At 48.5% G+C, this 22,377-nt stretch overlaps 1 protein-coding gene across 5 annotated transcripts; it reads left to right on the top strand.

Annotated features, from left to right (window-relative positions):
- Positions 1 to 4: 4 nt before the first annotated feature.
- C6H20orf96 (chromosome 6 C20orf96 homolog) lies at positions 5 to 21,994 on the top strand. Of its 5 annotated transcripts, none has more exons than XM_053926716.2 (13): positions 5 to 2,578; positions 3,428 to 3,532; positions 4,118 to 4,264; positions 4,545 to 4,593; positions 5,163 to 5,280; positions 12,108 to 12,211; positions 16,382 to 16,540; positions 18,773 to 18,872; positions 19,761 to 19,918; positions 19,998 to 20,099; positions 20,263 to 20,349; positions 20,954 to 21,072; positions 21,693 to 21,994. In XM_053926716.2, exons 3-13 carry the CDS (start codon positions 4,245 to 4,247, stop codon positions 21,751 to 21,753), a joined length of 1,077 nt encoding a protein of 358 aa, XP_053782691.1. In that variant the 5' UTR covers positions 5 to 2,578; positions 3,428 to 3,532; positions 4,118 to 4,244; the 3' UTR covers positions 21,754 to 21,994. The 5 variants fall into 5 exon arrangements, with proteins under 5 accessions (XP_053782691.1, XP_045050822.1, XP_053782690.1 ...); XM_045194887.3 differs by having other exon boundaries at positions 4,044 to 4,264; XM_053926715.2 differs by having other exon boundaries at positions 3,428 to 4,264.
- Positions 21,995 to 22,377: the final 383 nt, after the last annotated feature.

Here is a 22,377-nt window from a genome sequence, read left to right as displayed (position 1 = left end):
GGGGTTTGGGGTGGGTTTTTTTTTTTTTTTTTTTTTTGTGAAATTTGATGCTGCTTTGCCCCGCCCCGCCAAAAATATTTACCAGCGGCGCGGGGCGGCCGGCGCCCGCCCGGAACCCCCCGGTCGCGGCCGAGCCGCGTTTCCGCTGGGCTCGCCGGCCCCGCCCCCTGGGCCCCGGCGCGGGACGGGGAGCTGGCGCGCGTCCCTGCCCCTGGCGAGCGTCTGGCAGCCCGGGGCCTCGCTCTCGAGGATTTGGTATTTCGCAAGCGGTCCTCGATGATTTCATTCAAGCAGCGTTACCAACGGCCCACAGCCGAAAGGCGGGACGGAGTTGGAGGAGATCTCGCCCATTTTGTTTTCTTTTGTATACCTTTTCTGTTGGGACAGAACAAAACGGAGCCCTCCGTGCTCCCAAAGCGTACCGCGGTGCGATTTTTTTTTTTAAACGTTGTATTATGAACATTTTTGAACTTGCAGAAAGTTGAAAGAATTTCACAGTGAGCATTTTACCTTTAGCTTTTTACTATTTTAACTTTCTATCATTAAGATTTTACTGTACCTCTATCACACTACTATACCTCTATTCATCAATCCTTGTTTTTTTTTTGACACATTTTCAAGTAAGTTCTATTCCATTATTGCCTTAAAAAAAGATGTCCAGCATACTCGATAACAAATATGATACATTGAGCGGGCTGAAGTGCCCTGAACTGTTCTAAGCACATTGCAAGCCTTAGCACATAGAATCTTTCAAAACAATGCTGTGATTACCCATTTACACGGGGACTTGGAGATAGGGTTAAATCATTTGGCCAAGCGGTGGCGTTAATAGAGGGCCCCTAGTTATAAATAGATGGCTTGTATTTATTAAACTTATTTGCTTCTGACATTGTGGATCAAGGACTGTTTGCATCAGGCTCTCCAAGAAACCTCTTCACACATAGTTCCTGGCTGAAGTTAGCGCTGGGGAATCTATTCCTCTATCATCTGCCTCCACTGGTTCTTTGCAAGTATTGATAAAATGTGGGTGGTTGAGAAGGTGGGTCTACCATCTTTTGTCAGCATTGTCTTCTTTTTGTATATCTGTACATTTCAGGGTGCTTCAGGGACCTTTCCAACTTCAGTGAAGGAAAGGTGAACTGTGGAGTCAGGGAGACCCTAGCGTGAATGTGAGTGCTTCGATTCTCAGCCTGTCCCACAGGGCCAATGGCTTGGTGTTCATAGCTCCAATTTTCTCATCCATTACAAAGAGGTATTAATATCTGCTTGTCGGAGGAATGTGGGGGTTCAAGGAGATAACCTGTGTTAAAGAGTCTGGTGCACAGTGGGTTTCCTAGATAGATAACAGGCTGGTTAATTTAATGGCTCGAAAATGCTATCAAGGAGCAGGTACCGCCACTTTCCTTTCTTCGATTCCCTTCGGTTAACTCCCTTCACAGTTCCACAATTCTGAGAATGCCACACAGATGTGACAGTATGTAGAAGCAGATGAGGGAATGTTTTTTTGCAATGTCTTTTTTTTTGTTTTTTTAAGTGTGATGAAAATCTTTCCCAAAAGGCTCTGAGTAGACTTCCTACTCTACTCTTTGGCCAGATGTTTAGTACATGCCTTAGACTAAGGCTGTAACTGGCAAGGGAAATGGACGCACAGCCTAGCTTGGATCAGTCATGACTGCCGGAGAGGGAGCTGGGACTTGGGCTGGGATGTACCTCCTCTAAACACTGTGCATATCGAGTAAGATCAGGGGCTGTTAGCTGAGATGGGTGGGGAGAAATGGGTGTTGAGTAGGCAACCACCTTGGTTTGCCACATATGGTGGTAGCCTACTTTTTAACTGTTTCTTGGTACAGAGCTTCCCAGCTGGAGTGCTGTGGCACAGTGGGCTCTGCAAATGGAGTTGCCTGACATAGTGATTCCTTCAGCGCTAGGGGCAAGCCAGAGGGCCCTGGACGGCCAGAATGCCCAGCTGACCACTTACCATAGCAGTCTCTTCTGTTTACCGTAGTGCGCAGTGCAGTTTAAAACATTTTCCTATGATTTTAAAGAAGGGGATAAGGTTGGAAGCTCTGGTTCCAACCTTACATAAAATACAAATATTTTATGTATTTCTTTTTAGAGAGAGGGGAAGGGAGGGAGAAAGAGAGGGAGAGAAACATAAATGTGAGAGAGAAACGTTGATCCGCTGCCTCCAGCGTATGCCCCAAGCAGAGACTGAACCTGCCACCCAGGCATGTGCCCCGACCTGGAATCCAACTGGAGAACTGTCGCTTTGGGAGACAACACCCAACCCAATGAGCCACACCAGTCAGGGCTGGGCTGGGATTCTTTAGTAACATTTCCTGATTCAAGTTTAAATGATTTCAAGTTACTGTGTAGTACTCGTCAGCTTCAGAACTCCTCAAACCCAGAACTCGTCACATTTTGATGATAAAAAGTATTTCAGCACTTAGGCACTTGCTTGCCACGTGTAGCACTTGCTACAACTTGTATAAGTCATGATGCCGCCTGGCAGGAGAAAATGCTTCAAATACTTTGTTGCTTGCTTGCCACTCGGAACGAATCAAGGACACGTACCAAGGTATCACTACATTTGCTCTAAATCACTTTTTAAACTGGAATGCACTTTTAAATTTATGCTCCATCTAGCAAATCTGGGGTGTGGAGAGAGAATTGGAGTGAGGCTGGAGTGGGAACTGATACTACAGTCCAGGCGCGAGAGGAAAGCGGAGTGTGCGTGGGTGGTGGTAGTAAGCGGTCTGATTCCAGACATGCTTTGAAGGTACTGCTGACAGATTTGGATGACTCCAGGAAGGGAGTTGTCATTTTGACTTGAGTGGAAATGTTTCTGGGGAAAGATTGCACGCTAGTTGCCTATTCGGTGTCCAAATGCAGATACTGAGTAGACAATTGGATGTATGCGACTGGAATTCAGGGGAGAGGCTGAAGATGTGAGTCTGGGAAGCATCTGAAGTCGTAGGACTGGAAGGGAACACGCGCAGTGAAAGCAGATAGAGAAAAAGAGAGGAGCAGATCTGAGCCCTGGTGATTCCGATAATAAAGGGAGAAGGAGGTAGGAAGAAACTCAAGAGAGTGGTTTCCCGGATGCCAAGTTTAGAAAAGTGTGTCAAGGAGGGAGGGAATGACCCATTGTGCCAAATGCTGCAGACGGGCCACGTAAGATGAGAACTGAGACGTGACTGTGAGGTTTAGCAGAGTGGAGGTCACACTGGTGGCGCTGGCAAGGGCAGTTTCAGTGGAGAGGCGGAGAGTGAGAGCCTGGCTGAAAGAGGGAGAGAGGAATGGGCAACAGAGTAGGCAAACCTCAGTTTTGCTGTGAAGCAGAAATGGGAGGGCAGCTGGATGGAAGTGGTCGCTTTAAAAAAATTTTTTTTGATCCTCACCCAAGGACATTTTTCATGGCTTTTAGAGAGAAGGGGGGAGAGGAAGGGAGAGAGAAACGTACATGCAAGAGAGGAGCATCCATTGCCTGCCTCCTGTACATGCCGGGACCTGGGACTGAACCGCAGCCTAGGTATGTACCCTGACCAGGAACTAAATTTGCAACCTTTTCGTTATAGGGTGATGCTCCAACCGGCTGAGCCACACCAGCCAGGGATCACTTTTTTTTTTTAATAGAATAAATTAAAATATATTGGTATGCCAATGGAATAATACGGAGGAGAGGGTGATGGGAGAAAACGGGGTGAGTTGCTGGGGAAATATTTTAGAGAAAGCGAGAATAGGATTCAGTGCATAATTGTAGGATTCCGTCTTACTAGGCAATATAAGTAGTTCAAAGGAGGGAGGCAAGTAGGTGGGCAAATGAGGTGCTGTGAACCTTTGAGTTCACTCGTCACACGACTTTCTTAGTGAAATAGGAAGCAAAGTCAAGAGCATGGATGGGGAAGGAAGTGATGTAGGCTTGATGAGAAGAGAAATATGACATATAGTTCTTTAGGATGTTGGGCGGGACCTGCTGAGGGATATTTGAAACCAAATTGAGAACAATGTGTAGAGAGCTACATTTTGCCCTGCGAGACTAGTCCCTCTAGGCGCTCGGTAGTCTGCGTCCGTCTCCTTGGAGATGCAGACCAAGAGGAAGCATCGGGTCTCCAAGGGAATTTTGAGTGGCCTGAGTTATCCCGTGACCCACGCTGAGACAAGGAAGATGGAGAAGCCGAATAAATAGGCATCCCAAGAGATCAGTGGCCGGCAGACTCACGACGCTTCTTCTATTTTCCCCAATGGCGTGCGTCTTTCCGAAGTAGGTAAAAGGAGCTTCGCGATGTGGTGAAGTGCGCATGCGTGTCCTCCTGCCCAGCTCTCGTTGGGAGGTCCTCCCTCGGACTTTTGACACCTCCCTCTCCCCCGCCCACATTCCCGTAGCCCCGCCTCTTACTGCTGCTCTCCGGGTTCTGGCTTGGCTTGTGTCCCTAGTAAACTGCGGTTTTGGGTTCGAGTCTCCATGCCTTTTTCACGTTTGCTGCTTGTATCCCCATGGATTGGGAATGATGGAAGTTCTTTCCCGTCTCAACTCTTTCCAGACCTTGCCACTCTGGGAGTCGCTCCACAGCCCATAAGTTCCAGATTCTGGTGAGTTCCGGATGGTCAGGGCCGGGATGGGGGGGCTCGCTGAACCTGAGCCTGCTGTCCTCTTTCCCTCCACCCCCGAGGAAGCGACTGTCCCGGGTGGTAGAGTCTGGAGACCTGAATTCCAGGACATGCTGTGTCACACATTTGCAGTGGGACTGGCGCATGACTCCTCAATTTTCTCACCACCTTATCAGAATATAAGGGTATAATATGTCTCTCTCTTATTTATGTCTCATTGCTACTCTGGTTCCCTATTGGGTCTTTCCCATACTTTCTATTTCGCACAGTTCTTAACACCTCACAGCCTAAATGTGCTTAGTAAATTCTGACTGGCAGACTAAAAAAAAGTGATAGCGTTTATGGGACACTTACCACATACTTTATAAATATCTCTCAGAATTCTCGCATCAACCTATGGAGGTACGTTTATAATTAGATCTAGTTTAAAGATGAGAAAATTGAGGTCCTGAGAGGTAAAGTCACTTGCTCAAAGTCACAGATACCTGTAAGGGGTGAAACTGGGATTTGAACCCACCAGGCTGTGTGACTGATTGTGTTGTGACTGGTAGGATTATGGTCCATGGCAGCAGTCTAAGCAGAAAATCAAGCCATTCACTCCGCTTCCAGTCCTACAAACCAGTGGCCCCAAGAAAAGCAAAATGAAGAGTTGGATTAGCATCCAGCCAGGTGAGCAGAGGCACTCGGGGGCTGGTGTGGGAGTTGGGGATTGGACAGAGGGGATGTTCTTGGCCCTTGGTGCCACCGTTTACAAGCAGGGCCCCCCCCCCAAAACCCTGGAATTATCTTGTGGAAGGTGGGCCCCTTGTACTACAGGCTTCCCCCAATGGGTGAGTGTTCTAGGAATCTATCTGTATCAGTGTACCAGCTGGCATTGTTGTGAGAGGCTGCGTTCGGCTTCAGTGAATTTTTTTTTTTGAAGACTCTTTCAACACGTTTGCCCATTTCGTGATGGGTGATTTAGGAACATACCTGCCCACACTGTGCTGAGTGTTCAGCAGTTTTTGACCAAAAACAGCCTGACCCCCATGCCCCACCCTCCCTATTCATCCAGTCTTGCCCTGACCAATTTTTTTTTGTTTCCCCAAATGAGAAAGTCCTCAAGTGGGAATGTTTTGTGGATGTGGAAAAGGTGAAATAAAAAATGGCAACAGCACTATAGGTGTCAAAATCGACGAGTTCAAAAACTGTTTTGAGCGGTGGAAAAAATCTCAATATGTGTATTGCATCAAATGGAGAGTACTTGGAAGGTGACTGAAGTTTAAACGTAAGAACAAATACACAATGTTTTATAAATACATTGTTTTTTGGGTCCCCCCTTGTATATTATGGTAGGCTGATTACTTTAATAAACAATCCTCAGATTTCAAGTATTAATTCAGTAGCTTGTATCTCATATATGTCAAAGTACATTTGTGGGTCTGGGCAGGAGGAGGCGATCTTTTGTATTCAGGGGCCTGGACTCCTTTAACCCTGTGGCTGTGACATTTTGTGAGGCACTGAAGTCCTCTGCTGGATACTTCTGCATCCTGCCGTCAGAAAGAACAGAGAGAGAGCAAGAATATGGCCCACATTTGAAGTGATACAGTATCACTCCCACTCACATTCCAGTGGCCACAGCTCAGTCACCTGACCACCTGTAAGCACAAAGGAAGATGGGAAATGTAGCCCAGCTCTGTGTCCAGGAGGGAGAGAAAACAGGGCTCGGTGAATGCAGGATAATCTCTCCCCCATCCCTGTCATTTCTGCCAGGGGAGAGTTCTGAGGCCTTGGCTCAGGCAGACATGGCTTCGTATCTTGGCTCTGCCATTTACTGTCTCAGGAAGGGCATTTATCTTTCTGAGCTTTAGTTTCCTCATTTGTAAAAAGAGGACACTAATACTTACCTGATGGGATGATTGTGAGAGTTAAATGAGGTCTAAATGAGATCTTTAGATTTTATTAATTTTTAGAGAGAGGGGAGGGAGGGAGAAAGAGAGGGAAAGAATCATAGATGTGTGAGAGAAACATCGACTGGTTGCCTCTCGCACGCTCCCACCTGGGGACCAGCCCACACCCAGGCATGTGCCCTGACTGGGAATCCCACCAGTGATTCTTTTGGTTCCGTTCATAGGCCGATGCTCAATCCACTGAGCCACTCCAGCCAGGGCTAAGTGAGATCTCTTTAAAGCATCATTGCTCAATCTTACCAGACCCAACACTCCTTAAGTAACTAATACTTTCTGATATTCCTTTAGTGTCCTGGAATAAACTTCATAGATAATATAACCTACCTACATATATAATAAAAAGTTAATATAATGCCCTAACTGTAAAGTAAAAGGAAAGTGGTTTATAGTTAAGTAACACATAGTTCAGTATGTAATGCTGAAGTTGGATTCCATGGGAAGAGATGGTAAATTAGAAGTGTACTCATTGATGCTGAGTCCTGGTGAATGTAACATTTTCAGAGGCAACCACACATTGATGTTTCTCTCCCTCCCCTCCCCTTTCTAAAAATAAATAAATAAATAAAATCTTTAAAAAAAAGAAAAAAATAAATGTAAAAGTATAAAAATTTCAGAAAAAAACATAGGGAAGAGAAATCTTTGGGCCAAGTAAAGAGTTCTTAAACTTTACAGACAACTTGATCCATAAAAGAAAAGTGAAATAAATGGGTAAGTTGGACTTCATTAAAAAAACAACAACAAACTTTTGTTCCATGAAAGTTTCCATTAAGAGGATGAAAAGACAAACTACAGACTTAGGGAAAATATTTGCAAACCCACATATCCGACAGAAGACCGCTATGTAGGAAATACCAAGAATTCTCAAGCCCTGGCTGGTGTGGCTCAGTGGGTTGAGCACCAGACTGCGAACCAAAGGGTCACTGGTTCGATTCCCAGTCAGGGCACATGGCTGGGTTGTGGGTCAGGTTCCCAGTGGGGGGCATGTGAAAAGCAACCACACATTGATGTTTCTCCCCCTCTCTTCTTCCCTTCCTCTCTGCCTAAAAATAAATAAATAAAACCTTTTTAAAAATTCTCAAAACTCAACAGAAAAACAATTCATTTAGAAAATGAGCAAAAGACATAAAGAGACATTTCACTGAAGAGGATATACAGATGGTAAATAAGCACATGAAAAGATGTTCAGCATCATCATCCATTAGGGATATGCAAATTAAACTACAGTGGGATGTCACTGCACACCTCTCAGAATTGCTAAAGTGGAAAATAGTGATAACGTCAAATGCTGGCAGACAGGAGAAGCTGTATGATGCATTCATGGCTGGTGGGAATGTAAAATGGTGCGGCCGTGCTGGAAAAGAACATGGCAGTTTTTAATGAAACTGAACATGCACTTCCCATGATGATCCAACAATTGCCTTTTATGCATTTCAGGGGAATGAAAACTTCCTGTCACACAAAGACCAGAGCATGAGTATTTCATAGCAGCCTTATTTACAGTAGCCCTAAACTAGAAACAATCCAGATGTCTTTTAGTGGGTAAGTGGTTACACTGTCTGTGGTACATCCGTGCCATGGCGTGCTAGTCAGCAGTAAAAAGGAAAGCACTATTGATACACTTAATGACCTAGATGAATCTCCAGAGAATTTTGCTGAGTAAAAAAAAAAAGCGCCAATCCCAGAAGTTACATACTTTATGATTCCATTTGTGTGATATTCTGGGAATGACAAAATTACAGGAATGGAGAACAGAGTAGTGATTTGTAGGGTTTAGAAGCAGAGGTGAGGAGAGGGTGGTAAGGGGAGGGAAGTGGGTGTGGTTATAAAAGGCAACGTGAGTGATCTTGTGGTTATGGAACTGTTCTGTATCTTGCCTGTCTTCATGTCAGTATCCTGGTTGTGATACGCTATTAGTTTTGCAAGATGTTACTGTTGGGAGAAACTGAGTTAAGGGTACATAGGATTTCTCTGTAGTATTTCTTAAAACTGCATGTAATCTGAACTTACCTTAAAATAAAAAGTTTAATAAAAAAAAAGATAAACCAGGATTACTACCATTAATGAAAAGAAATACTAATTAAAAAAAAAGATTTTATTTATTTTATTTTTAGAGGGGAAGGGAGGGAGAAAGAGAGGGAGAGAAACACCAGTGTGTGGTTGCCTCTTGTGTGTGCCCTGCTGGGGACCTGGCCTGCACCCCAGGCATGTGCCTTGACTGGGAATCGAACCAGGGACTCTTTGGGTCTCAGTCTGGCACTCAGTCCACTGAGCCACACCAGCCAGGGAAGAAATACTCACTATTAAAGCTATAGATTTCCCTGAGTACTGAAGTTCAATTTATAAATCTTACTATTTTTATAAATACTTGGAAGGCAGCTATGCTCACCACTATACCACCAACGCCACCTGTGATGGGGATTTGGGAACTCAGTTAATTAAATTCCCCTAAATCTTTTAAGGTCCATTTATAAGTGAATATATTTATTTTTATTTCTAAATAATTCACTTAATCTGATTAACAAAAACCATTGGGTATTTAAGTAACTCTTGTATATATAATAAATAAATTACTAAATACAGTTAATCTTATGTTCTTTTAAAAGTTTTGGAATTTAGCCCTAGCTGGTGCAGCTCAGTGGATTGAGTGTGGGCCGGCTGACCTAAAGGCGGATAGTTCAATTCCCAGTCAGAGCATATGCCTGGGTTGTGGGACAGGTCCCCAGTTGGGGGCGTGGGAGAGGATCATTGTTTCTCTCACACAACAATGTTACTCTCCCTCTCTTGCTCCCTCCCTCCCCCTCTCTCTAAAAATAAGTAAATAAAAATCTTTTAAAAAATTAAAAAATATTACACTAATAAAGTAGAACAATCAGTGATAGGCAGCTACTAGAGCCAGAGGCAGCTGTTGCCTGGAGAGGCCGCCACTATGGGGACAAGCAGCCACTATGAGCTCAGGTGGCTACACGGCCATTCCTGTGATGGGTAATAATAATAATAAGGGGGAGATACAGTTCGGTCTCCTGACAGGTGGGTACTGGGACTGTAGGGGAGCTGCTGCGGGGATGGGAGCCTGCCACCCACCGGTACCTCCCCTCACTGGCGCAGTCCACTCTGGGTATCGTCAGCCTTGTTATTAGAAAGATCTTTATTTTATTGAGACCAAAACATCATTCCCTGTAATTATGACCTTTGGTTCATGTCTAATCCTAAACATATACTTACTCAAAAATTAGCCCCTGAGGGACCTGAAAACTGGATTGGGTGATTTTCCTGGTAAACGTATAGAATCACTGTGCCATGAAAAAGAAAAAAAAAGCAGAACAATCATAACAATATACTGTATTAAAAGTTATATGAAGGTGGTCTCTCAAAAAATCTATTGCATGCCCTGCCTGGTGTGGCTCAGTGGACTGAGTGCCGCCCTGTGAACCAAAGGGTCGCCTGTTCGATTCCCAGTCAGGGCACATGCCTGGGTTGCGGGCTAGGCCCCCTGTGGGGGGTGCATGAGAGGTAACCACACATGATGTTTCTTTCCCTCTCTCTTTCCCCACCCTTCTCTCCTAAAATAAATAAAATCTGAGAGAAAAAAAAGATTCTCTAAAAAAATCTGTTGTACTGTGCTGACCCTTCTGGTGATGACGTGAGGCGATGAGATGCTGAGGCGCAGTGAGGTGAGTGAAGTAGGCATTGTGACTGCGTTAGGCTGCTGCTGTCCTGATGACGTGTCAGAAGGAGGGTCACGGAGCCGTGATGATGTTGTGTCTTCCACCCACGATTCAATGCCTCTTCCATCTCGACTAAGCAGTTACTAGGCACTGTGGCCACCACTTGTGCAGCTTGAGGTGCGGTGGCAAAACTAGCACAGTTTTTTTTTCTTCTTCACAATTTTGTGGATAGAAGATCTGTTCTTATCGTAGACCGAAGCACCCTCGGCATATGATTTTTCTCCTTTCCTTGTTGAGGACTTTCCCCTCCGCACTCACAGGAAGCACTTTTGGCTTCTCTCTGGCACATCTGAACTGCCAGCAGCACTGCTCTCGTGCTTCGTGGCCATCGTTGAGGCAAGAGAGGGTGCCTGGCACACAGGCCCTGCGGCCCCTGGACAGCTGGCACAGATGGCCACCAAGTGCCTGAGTGCAGGGGCATGTACAGGGTGGAGATACTGTGAGGACAAAAGGAGGGCTCACGCCCTGGGTGGGGCGAGATTTCCTCGCGATTCTCAGAGCAGTGGACAATGGAAAACTTAGGAGTTGTTTATTTCTGCAATTCGCCGTTGTATGTTTTTGGATCGTGACTGTGAGTAATTGAAACTACAGAAAGTGCAACCGTGGAGAAGCGGGGACCACGGTACAGGAATTCATGTGTTCACACAAAACCGTTTGAATGTACTTCATACTAAAATTTTCCAGGACTACGGATTTTGGTTCATTAGAAGTAATATTTTTCTGACATAAACCAGGTTGCATCAGAGGCAGGGACTCTGGCGGGGGCCGAGAACACAGCTGCGGCATTTGTGATGGTTTGGGTGACGTGTGTCATGCTGGTGCAGGACACACTGACAGGAAGCAGGGATTCTAAGAACAGCCCCCCCCCCTTTTTAAAAGATTTTATTTATTTGTTTTTAGAAAGAGGGGAAGGGAGGGAGAAAGAGAGGAAGAGAAACATCAATGTGTGGTTTCCTCTTGCGCGCCCCCTACTGTGGACCCGGCCCAAAACCCAGGCATGTGCTCTGGCTGGGAATTGAACCAGTGACCCTTAGCTTTGCAGGCCAGCGCTCCATCCACTGAGCCACACCAGCCAAGGCAGAACAGGCCCTTTAAATGCCTCATTCTGATTGGGATTACTTCCCTATACTTCTTTTCTGGCAGGACCGCAGCTTTTATAGGTATGTCATAGTCCGTCGGAGTTTTGCATCAGCCTTTGGTTGTGTGGTCCTGAGGCCCATTCTCAGGCCATTAGTGAAAACAGACGACTAATAATGTGTATTCAGCACTCAATATATGTTAGCTACTATTCCAAACACTTTAAAATACAGTAACTTCATATTTACTTTTCATGACAACCCTACCAGCTAGGCATGATGCTTATTTCTGCTTCACAGATGGGGTGATTGGGGGACAGAGAGATTGTGAGATGGGCACTAGGTCACACAGCTGGTAGAAGCAGAGCCTAGGTTTCAACCCGCGCCGTGTGGCTCATTAGTTCTTGCTCTCAGTCCCTACCATGTTCGAGCTTGCCAGTGGTCAGGTTGGTGGGAGAGATCGGGGGTGCCTGGCTGTTTCCTGTGCTCCTCCTCCCCTCTGGCCATACCCACAGTCACTGAGTATGTGGAAGTTCCCTGGGCTTCTCCCTCCCTTATATCGAGGCCCAGAGGGGAGCCCAGGAGTCTACTGGTGGATGTGAATTTCATCCTTTGCTTCACTGTCACATGTTATAAAGTTGTGAGTGCACAGAGCTGGGAGCCTGGACCATCTCTCCTGGATTCCTTGGGACCTGATCCCAGGCCTGCCTGTACCCTCACTGTATCTGCTCTGTCCCATGCCCTAGGGTATTCCAAGCCCCCTATGTTGAGGACAGGCCAGCTCAGGAATCCACAGGAACCTCTGAGAATGCGGTTGGACTCTGCAAAGGCCAAATTCCGGCTACTGAAGGTATTTGGAGCATCCTCCCTCAGGCTCTGGGGCCTGGGGTGGGGGTGTGGGGATGGGGACGGCAAACATGTGCAGAGCACTTTGTGAGTCCGACTTGATTCATTTCCCCCTCACAGCGGCTCTGTGGACACACCATCATCTCTGTTCTACAGATGAGGAAACTGAGGTGCAGGGAGATAAATGACTTGCGAGAGGTCACACTGCTAGAAAATGGCAGCACCAGGGGTCAAAGCCAGTTAAGCAAGTGCCCTTGTATTTAAGACTCAGGAAAGACAATCAGAATCCCTTTTCATTTCCCTGCATTAGGAATGCAATCTGTGGCTAGTTTATTTTCGGGAAATTCCATTCATGGAACACAGTGCATCTTGAAACAAGGCTTAGAAGAGTACTGTTGATTTTTTTACATCAACTGATGCAATTTTGAATAATTAGTTTTCTCACCAGCCATTGTTTTTTACAGCTTCTGAATGATGTTTCCAAGTATTTGAAGTAACTAAAAGAAGGAGGGGGCTTTCGTGTCTACGGCAAAAAGTACAATACTAAATACTATAAGTATTACAAAATACTGTAGAAGAATTCTTAATTTCTCCAAGAAAGTGTTTAATAGCTCAATGAACAATGATTACTATATAAAGAAATAGCGAAAAATGTATTTGCTTTGAGACCTTTCTTTCCTTTAACTTTTAATTTTGCAAAACGATTTAGAGGCAGCCCAGCGTTCTTAAAGGAGGAACTTGTATTTGTGATGTTATCGCTATTCTGACTTTAGAAGGGTTTATGTGTTTTTGTTTGATAAAAAATGAACTGAGACAATTTGGCTCTAAAACCTGTGCTCCTCCCAGTTTCTAACGCTGTCTCTTATAATCATTCATTCATTTACTTAGTCAACAAACATTTATTGAACACCTACTGTGTTTTGCCGGGTATGAGGCACCCCGAGTGTAATGCACACCCACGTTTTTGGGTCAAACTTTCAGGAAGAAAATCTTCAGTTTTAATTTTTAAATTCAGTGTATTTATTTATATTTAGAAACAAAACCAATTTTCATATTCCAGGGTATTATTTTGCATACAGATATCGTTATTGCTTTCTAGAGTAACTCTTTTATTTTTTAAAAGATTTTATTTATTTATTTTTAGAGAGAAGGGAAGGGAGGGAGAAAGAGAGGGAAAGAAACATTGATGTGCGAGAGAGACATTAATCAGTTGCCTCTCGTGCACCCCAACTGGGGACCTGGCCTGCAACCCAGGCATGTGCCCTGACTGGGAATTGAACCAGCGACCTTTTGGTTTGCAGGCTGGCACTCAACCCACTGAGTCATACCAGCCAGGGCTAGAGTTAACACTTTTAACCCCTAGGCATAAATACAAGAATTAAAAACATTTATACAGATATGGAATTAGTACCACCCATGTATAACATGCATCCTTATTTTCCCCTCAAAAATTTGGGCCAAAAGTGCGCATTGTGAATGGCAAAATACGGTGCTATGTGCCGGGCCTGTGCCAAGTGCGGGGATTCACCAGTCGTGTGGCCTCTGACACTCGGTAGCTCACGTTCTACTGGGGGAGACAGACAATAAACAAGACAAGTGTGTAGTAAGTGTGGTGATGCTAACAGCTCATGAAGAGGCGTAACGATAAGGTGAGGGGGCTAAAGAGGCACAGAGGAGAGAGTGGCTGTGACTGTTTCGGACAAGGTGGTCCGGGAAGGCTGCTTAGGTGGTAACATCTGAGTGAGGAATGTTCGGGGTAGAGGAGCCACGAGCAGAGGCCCTGAGCGGGGGTGAGGTTGGCGTGTCTGGAGCAGTCGATGAGGGAAAGATGCTGGGATGTGAGGATAGGCGGGATGGCTTGTGTGCCGCCCTGTAGACCACGTTTCCACTTGGTGGGTTTATGCTGAGTAGAACAGGAAGACCCTGGAGGGCTCCCGAGTGGAGCAGGCACGTGACCTGACTCAGATTTTCACAGGAGTCCTTGGGATGCTGCTGCTGTGTGGAGAATGGACTTGTGGAGACAAGGGGGAAACAGAGAAAGGGAGTAGAAACTACCCCACTACCTCTTGGAGAGGGAGTAGGGTCCTGACTCTGCCTCTCAGCCTCAGGACAATTATTTATTCAATCTACAACCCGAGAGAGAGTACCTACTGTGTGCCAGGCACCATGCCAGGTGTTGGGGACGCGGCCATGAACTTGGCACTCAGGATTTGTGCTGTTATGGAGCTTCCGCTTTAGTCGGGGGAGACATAAGCAAATTGAAAACACCCGGAGAATAGGTACTCTTCAGCTTATTCAACCCCCACTTATGGGGCTCGGGGCACTGTTCTGTGTGCTGGAGATAGAGTTGTGACAAAACGACCGATGCCCCTGCCCCCTTGGCTGTGACATTCTAGGGGGGAACAGACAGGAAGCAAGATAATAAGAAAAGTATGTTATGTTGAGTGGTGATAAGAATTTATTTTTCTCCTGGGGAAAGGGGAAGACATAATTACAAACTATAATTAGTAGTTACAAATTGGGGTAAGGGTCAGGAAAGAAGCAAAAAAAAGGTTTCTACACTAGACCTGGTGGTGAGAGAAGACCCATTTCTAGAGCAGGGGTCATTCATTCTACAGTTTATCTGCATCACTGGGAGTGGGGTGTGTTAGAAGCACAGATTCCTGGTGTGAGCCCCAGCAATGCTGGCTCAGTGGGCCGGAGACTGGCATTTTTCACAAAATGCTTCTGGTTCCTGTGGGCCATATTTGGAGATATTTTGGGGTGGAGATGTGGAGGCAAGATCGTGGAGTGAATTTACCAACTCTCGCTGACCCTCAGTTTCTGCATCTCTAAGGTGGGGCTAAACACAGTGCCAGGTGAGGCGTGTGTAACATGCTTAACACTGTTCCAGGCACATAATGAGCACCCCATAGGTTTGCCCTCTGACTCTTATTATTACGTGAGGAATAGGGGAGGGTTCTAGCAAGGGACAGAGAAATAAGGAAAAAGAGAAGGAATAAGGGAGAGAGCACAGAGGTATGTCAGAGGTGGAAATATGTTTAGAGCTGGCAAAAGAGTATCAGCAGTTCCTGCTCACTGATTGCACAATGAGTGTGCGAAGCGTTGCCACTACGTGGCCTGATTGTGAATATGATCTCACTAATTTTTTTTACAGCAGCCCTCTGAAGTGGGTGTTAGTTATCCATGTTCGAAATGAGTATAGTGGGGCTCTGGGAGCCTCACTCACCCCGTTTCCTTTAGGTGGTAAGTGACAGAGCTGAGATTTGAAGCAAATGCAAGTCCTAACATTCAAGTCTTAATCACTTGGAGGTTCAGCCACGCCTTGCGGCTTAAGCCCACTCAGCTCCTTGTCTCAGTGTAGTGGAAAGACAGACACACTGGGAGTCAGAGGTCTGCCTTTCCAGTGCCTGGGCTCCCACTCCCTGACTGTGTGACTTGGTGCAAGTCACTTAACCTGTCTGAGCTTATATCTGTCAGTAAAATTGAGTTAGTAAACACAGGTTTGTTAGAGGATGAACTGACACCATGTGCCATGTACCAAAGGAGGCACAGTGCTCAGACACATAGTAGGTCCTCAGCAGTTGGTGGTGGTGGTGTTACTGTGGATTCTGTGTACCTGCTGGACGGGACTTAAGCTTAGACCCTCGCTGTTTCCACAGGGGTGTTGTATGAGATGAAAGGGTACACAGCTCAGCTGCCTGATGGGAAATGTTAGCAATTATCATTCAGTCTGCCTCCCTGCTTCTCCTCCAGACATGGCCCATCATCTCTGCCACCTTTTTTTACCTACCTGGGGCATTTTCTATTATAATGATTATTACTACTATATTTCATTGATTCTAGGGAGCCATTGATGATAAGGCGCACCTTTATTTTATTCACCTACTAATAAAATATATGTCAGTTAGATTGCGACACGCACTAACTGGAAGATGCATCCTTGCATCAGAGATGTAAAATGATGGGAAAATGGGCATTTCCGAATGGATGAAATAGTTGGAGGTGCTGTGACCCATAGACAATGGGGAGCCGCCTTCCAGCCCGGGCTGCAGTTACCAGTCAAGGCCACTAGGAGGCGAGTGTGTGACGGGAGGGAAGTGGTCCCCAGACACCGAGGAGCACCGACTGCCTGACGCGGCCCTGCCTCCCATCCGCTTCCCTCCTCCCACAGGTGATGCTCAGGAACCGGCAGACCTCACTCCAGGAGCTCCGCAACCAGGAGGACTTCCTCACCAAGTTCAATCAGGATCTGATCAAGACCATCCAGGACATGGAGGACAGCTCAGCCCTGAAAATGCGCTGCATGCTACAGCAGCAGAATATCTTTGGGGTGAGGCCTCACCGGTGGCCTTGCAGCCCCGCCTCTGCCCTCTGCGCCTTGGACCTGCCCACCGCGCCGCCCTCCTGAGCGCTCTGGCGCCCTCTCCTGGCCTCTTCGGCTGGTTGCACAGCACCAGGGCTTTGGAATTAGACGAGGGTTTGGCGAGGCTCATTCTAATGTCAGTACTTACCAGCTGAGCGACTTTGAGTTAACCTCTGAGCTCTGTAAAAGAGGGCTCAATAGCACCCAGTCCAAAGGTGGGGGGTTTGTACGTGGTACACAGTAGGTGTACAAGAGAAAGTCGCTGCTATCACAAGCAGGCACAGTGTGATACTGAGTGCTTTGTAGATACTCAAGTATCCTTACAAAAACCTTGTGGGTGGGCATTATCATTTTCTTGATTTTACATATGAAGAAATAGATACACAGGCTAGGTGACTTGCTCAAGGTCACTTTCAAGGTCATTCAGCTAGCAAGGGTCAGAGTTGAGATTTGAGCCCAGGCAGTCTGGCGCCAGGATCTGTGTTCCCTCCACCAGCTGTGATTACCACCCTCATGCAGTGGTGGCACTTCTGGTCCATGGGTGAAGAGTGACTCTGCAGAGAGCCCAGGGAATGTCCTCCACCTCCTCTAGGAGAGGCTGGGGGAAGCTGTGGCGAGAGGCTAAGGTTCACAGGGGACCCAGGAGTCTGAGCAGAAGAAGAGGCAGAGTAAGCGGTTTAGTGGAGAATTGAGTCCCCTCTCTGACCACAGTTTGCCCAGGAAGAAGAGAGGCTGAGTTCGCCGGAGCCTGTGAGATGAAGAGAGAATTAAGTTTTGGGAACTTGGTTGGTCTGCTTCGGCTGCCATAAGCAAAATAGCACAGAAATTTTGGCTTAAACAACCAAAATTTATTTCTCATAGTTCCAGAGGCTGGAAGTCTAAGATGAAGACGCCAGCAGGGTTGCTGTCTGGGGAGGTCTTTGCCCTTGGGGAGCAGGCGGCTGCCTTCCTGCTGTGCTGTCACACCGCCTTGTCTCCGTGCTCACGTGGAGTGAGAGATCTCTGGCATCTCTCCCTCTTCTTATAAGGACACCAGTCCTATTGGATTAGGGTCCTGCCCTTTTGACCTCATTTGTCCTTAATTACCTTCCTAAAGGGCTTATCTTCAACTACAGTCCCGTTAGGGGTTAGGGCTTCAATATATGAATTTGAGGTGTGGTGGGAGGGACACAATTCAGTCCATAACAGACACCAAGGGCATACAGAGTTACTCAGCCTAGGGAGACTTAGGATATTCTCCATTCCTAGACAAAGTCATTGTCTGATTTCCTCTCGTGGATCCATTCATTTTTTTCATCCTGAGGACTTCCTGTAGGCCCTTGGGAAACAGTGATCAGTGGAACATCTTGTCCACATCAAGCTCCCATTCTATGGGGTCCCAAGCAGTTAGGAAGACAATTGTGCGTACTGTGTTGGGGCCTCGGGACTCAGAGCATAGTGGGGCTCTCTAACCCAGACATGGGAGGATCAGGAAGGCCTCCTGGAGGAAGTGATGCTTGGGTTGACACATGCAGCCATAGGTATTAACTGGCAGAGAGCAGGTGAGGGTTCCAGGCAGAGGAAATGGCTACAGAGGGCTTGGGGTGAGAAGGAGCTTGGCCAGCCCACGGAGCTACATGTTGCATAGTGTGGCCAGATAACAGGTGTGAGGAAGGGATCAGAGGGAGCTAAGACTGGCCCAGGCCGAATGGAGGAGGGCCTTGTTTACAGGGCAGAGGGGAGCCATTGGAAGGTTTCAAATACGAGAGGGACAAAGTTGCTGTTTTTTAAAGAAACATTCTGACTTCTGCATGGAGGTCAGAGGAGAGGACCCGTTAGGGGTAGCTGTTGCCACATTTCAGACCGGAGATGAAGAGAACTTGAATGGGGTAGTGGCGGTGGAGAGAAAGGTGTGGCTCTTGGTGCAATTTGGGGTATAAAGTCCATACTACTTGGTGACATTCTGGGTGGGGGAGGGTAGGGACGGATGCCTGGGTTTGGGCCTGTGTGCCTGGCTGGGCAGTGGGGCCAATGGCTGAAGTGGGTGGTAGTTAAGGGGAACTGTGGGAGGGGGTAGGGAAGTAGGTGACTGCTTTCCGGCCTCTGGAAAGGTTTCTGGCCTGGGAGTGGGGTCAGGTCTGGGGACTCCTCCAGGGCAGTGCTGAGTACCCCAGGCGGCCGTGCTCTCTGTGGGGCGAGCCAACCCTACCGCTCCCACAGACCATTGTCCACCTCTTGGCGTACTCAAACGAGAAGAAGCTGCAGCAGATGAAGTGTGAGCTGCAGGAGTGGAAGGAGAAGGAGGACTCCAAGATGAGCTGTAAGAATCGATGCAAAAAGCTTCTTGATCTTCACCTGACCCTCTGGGGAGGTCATCCGCAGGGCACTCACCTGGGACCTGCTGTCCCGGAACCATCAGGCCCATCGTTTCCCTTCTTAGGCCGGTGGAATGGCAAAGACCCAGAGCTAATAGCTTGCCAGGAGAGCATTCGGCACTTCCAGGCCCCATGTGTCTTTGTTGTTATGGGCGCTCTGTCATTACAGCCACCTGTGAGGCAGGGGCTGTTCTCCTATTTTACAGATGAGGAAACGGAGGCTAAGAGAAGTGATGTAGCCTGCCGAAGGTTGCACAGCTAGGAGCCAGAATCCAATCTGGGTCTGCCTCTGTTTCCCACCAGGGTCGCTCTGGGGGTCAGTGCCTGGGCCAGGTGCCAGGTCTCCTGGCGTTTTCCTGCTGAGCCCATGGCTTCTTTCCCCTGAGCAGACTAAGAAGCCTCCAGAGCGGAGGGTCGGTGTGTCAGACAGCCTCAGATACTGGGGACCCCCTCCATGGAGGGACTTAATCCTGCTGTGGTTGTGTCTTGGGAGCCAGGGTGGCCCCATCTCCCTGGGCTTATTGTGTTGGGGCTGAGTGTGTGAGGGGACTGGTGTCCAGACAGGGATGGTCTTGGGGAGGGTCACAGCGCAAGTCAGGGGAAGAGCTGGGACTAGTCTGGGGATGTCGCGCCAGCTTTGTTTCTCTTTCCTACCCTGTACTGCTGCTTCTGTGGGGGTAAAAGACTCTCTGGGGCCTGGCCTTTTCACCACCTCCCAGCCCTGTGTGAGCTGGCTTCAGCCCAGAACCCAATCCATTGGCCAAGGAGAGCTTTGCCTCCATGGGAGGGGGTCCTTGAGGGAGGGTCCTGCCTCCTGCTCCTGACCTCTCCAGACCTGAAGCAGCAGGTGGAGCAGCTGAATGCCAAGATCAAGAAGACTCAGGAGGAAGTGAACTTCCTGAGTACTTACATGGACCATGAGTACCCGGTCAAGGTGGTCCACATTGACAACCTCGTGCACCAGCTGCAGCAGGTGAAGGACAACCAGCAGGTATGTGAGTCCCTGGTTTTACCCTGTTGGACAGGGGCGAGGCAGGGCTGGTGGCCAACATGCTCCTGGTGGCCCCCAGGATGAGTTGGATGACTTTAAGGAGATACTCAGAATGGTCCTGGAGTCTTTGTCTAATGAGATTCAGATGAAGAGGAAAAAGTTTCTGAGTTCTCTGGTGGTGGTGAGTAGCCCGTGGCTGCGGCGGGTATCCAGGTCCTCCATCCAGTCCTGCTTGCTTCCCTACCCTCTGCCTCCAGGCCCCCCGGGCCCCCACTGGCCTCTGTCGTGAATGCGCTGCTGCGCAGGGAGAGGCATGTGGGGGCCCGACTCTGCTTCATCCACAGAAAACCCAGCAACCCCATCAGGAGGGTCTTCTGCAGAGGATGTTGGAAAACCGGAACATGGTGAAATACACGAACAAGTTCAGAGAGGTGCGTGGGCAAGGACGGCAGTGGTTCCTCTGTGAGGGAGCAGGAGGGTGGGCTGTCCCCAGGACATCTGAGAAGGGGATTTGTGGTGGCCTAGGCCTTGCCTTATAAACTGTCACCACTGGGCATGACCCACTAGTAACATCACCGAGCAGCGCCCACTCCACCATCACTTCACTGTCACTAGCCACCCCCTATCCTCACCCCTTAATTCTTGTCTTGACCATCACTCATTACCTGTGTTAATGAACTTCACGGTCGTCACCCTTTTTATTTTCATTATCCTGCACCTTCACCAGTTATCCGTGGGAGTGGCCTTCACTGTCTCCGCCGGCCCTCGTTAATCGTCATCACCAAGCACTGCCCCCCACTCTGCAATGTCTCCATTCTCCGCGATCCCCTCACCTTTTTAGGACCATCAAGCATTGTCACTCACTTGCGAGCCAGCCCTGCCCTGCCCGAGGGGCCCCTCTCTGGAGTCCCTGGATTCCCGGGGACAAAGCCCAGGCCACTTCTCTAAATGTCTCGACTCCTTGTCCACTTCGCCCTCTTCTTCCTTTGCTTGGGGGGCACTTGGCTTCTCAGTTTCCCCTGCTGTTCCCCTCAGTTCGTCAACCAGTTCGAGCAGGAAATACCCAAATTAAGGGCCGAGGTGGGACAGCTCCAAGTCCAGATCAGGGACCCCCGAGAGGTCGTGTTTGCAGACGTTCTGCTTCGGAGACCCAAGTACGTGATCTCTGCGGCGGTCTTGGCCTTGCCAGGAACCGTTCCTCTCACTCCCGGTGCGGGAAGTATAATGCCCGTCGCTTGCTGAGCCCTCGCCCCTTGCTGACATGGTCCCATTTAGTCCCCTGCCGATGACCGAGGTTGGGTCATTACCCGCTGGCAGATGTGGAAGGGAGGCCCCCCGGGTGGGCTCTGTCCCACAGTGAGGTGCACAGGTGCCAGCTGGAGGAGAGCGGCTCTGAGAGGGGCGACAGGACGCTCAGAGTGGCTCGCAGCCAGGTCTCCAAATGGGTCTCTGACTCCAAAGAGCGTTGGACCCAAGGGGCCCCAGCATTTTAGAACGGAGTTCCTGCTCCCTCTTGACCTTTGGCCTCTGTAAGGCATCATCAGTCCTGTGGGACCCGTTCTGTTTTCATTCTGAGTGAGTGTGTGCGTGGTGTACATGGGCGCGACCTCACACAGTTGGGCTGCGAGGTTGCAGATGTGTTTTGGGATGGGGCTCCCCAAGCAAGTACCCCTGTTCTAAAGAGCAGGGTTTCCTTGAGGACATGCTCCCCCACCCCGTAACTCTGGGGTCCCTCCTTGGCCTCTCACAGCCCCTCTTTGCTCTTTCCTACCAGGTGTACCCCAGACATGGATGTCACCCTCAACATCCCTGTGGAAGAGCTGCTACCCTTCTAGGTGGCAGGGTCGTGGCTGCCCCTCCTTCCCTGCTCTCTTCCCCACACCTGGAGCCTTGAGTCATCTCCTTCCCAGGCCACACCCCCATTTAGACCCTCCTCGGCTGCCTCCCCAGCATCTTTTCCTTTCCCTGCTCCCTCTCTCCCTCCTCCTTTTGGTCTTGTGCTGCCGCTTGGGCCAGGTGAGAATTTCCAGTCGGCTCTACCATTTCTTTTTGCCAATAAAACTGGATTTGCATTTACGCTCTGCCAGTGCCTGGGGGTTCCCCGCAGGCCTTGTGAGAAGATGCGGTAGGAGTGGACTTTGTCGTAATGTCAGGGCAGCTGTGCTGGCTGCACCTGGGGCGCAGAACTTCACTATGCCACACTGACCCCTGCCTGAATCTCCATAGCTCTGTGGCTCCGGCCACCCCTCCCTGGTGCAGTGGAAGCCCAGGTTCCCTCCCAGGTTGTGCCCAGACCTGTTAAGACCAGTGCAGACCAGTGCCAGGGTGGAGGGGAGACTCCGTCAGTTTGGTACACATGGGAACTGGCTGGGCCCTCATTGCAGGTGGCCATCTCTCTTCTAGTCCTGCTGTCTGTCTGTCCACAGCCTCACCCCAGCTACGTATGGACACAGACACAA

The sequence above is a fragment of the Desmodus rotundus genome, chromosome 6 (genome assembly GCF_022682495.2).
Source record: "Desmodus rotundus isolate HL8 chromosome 6, HLdesRot8A.1, whole genome shotgun sequence".
Classification (NCBI taxonomy): Eukaryota; Metazoa; Chordata; class Mammalia; order Chiroptera; family Phyllostomidae; genus Desmodus; species Desmodus rotundus.
The sequence above is the reverse complement of the archived record's forward strand: the minus strand, read 5'-3'. Positions and strand labels throughout refer to the sequence as shown.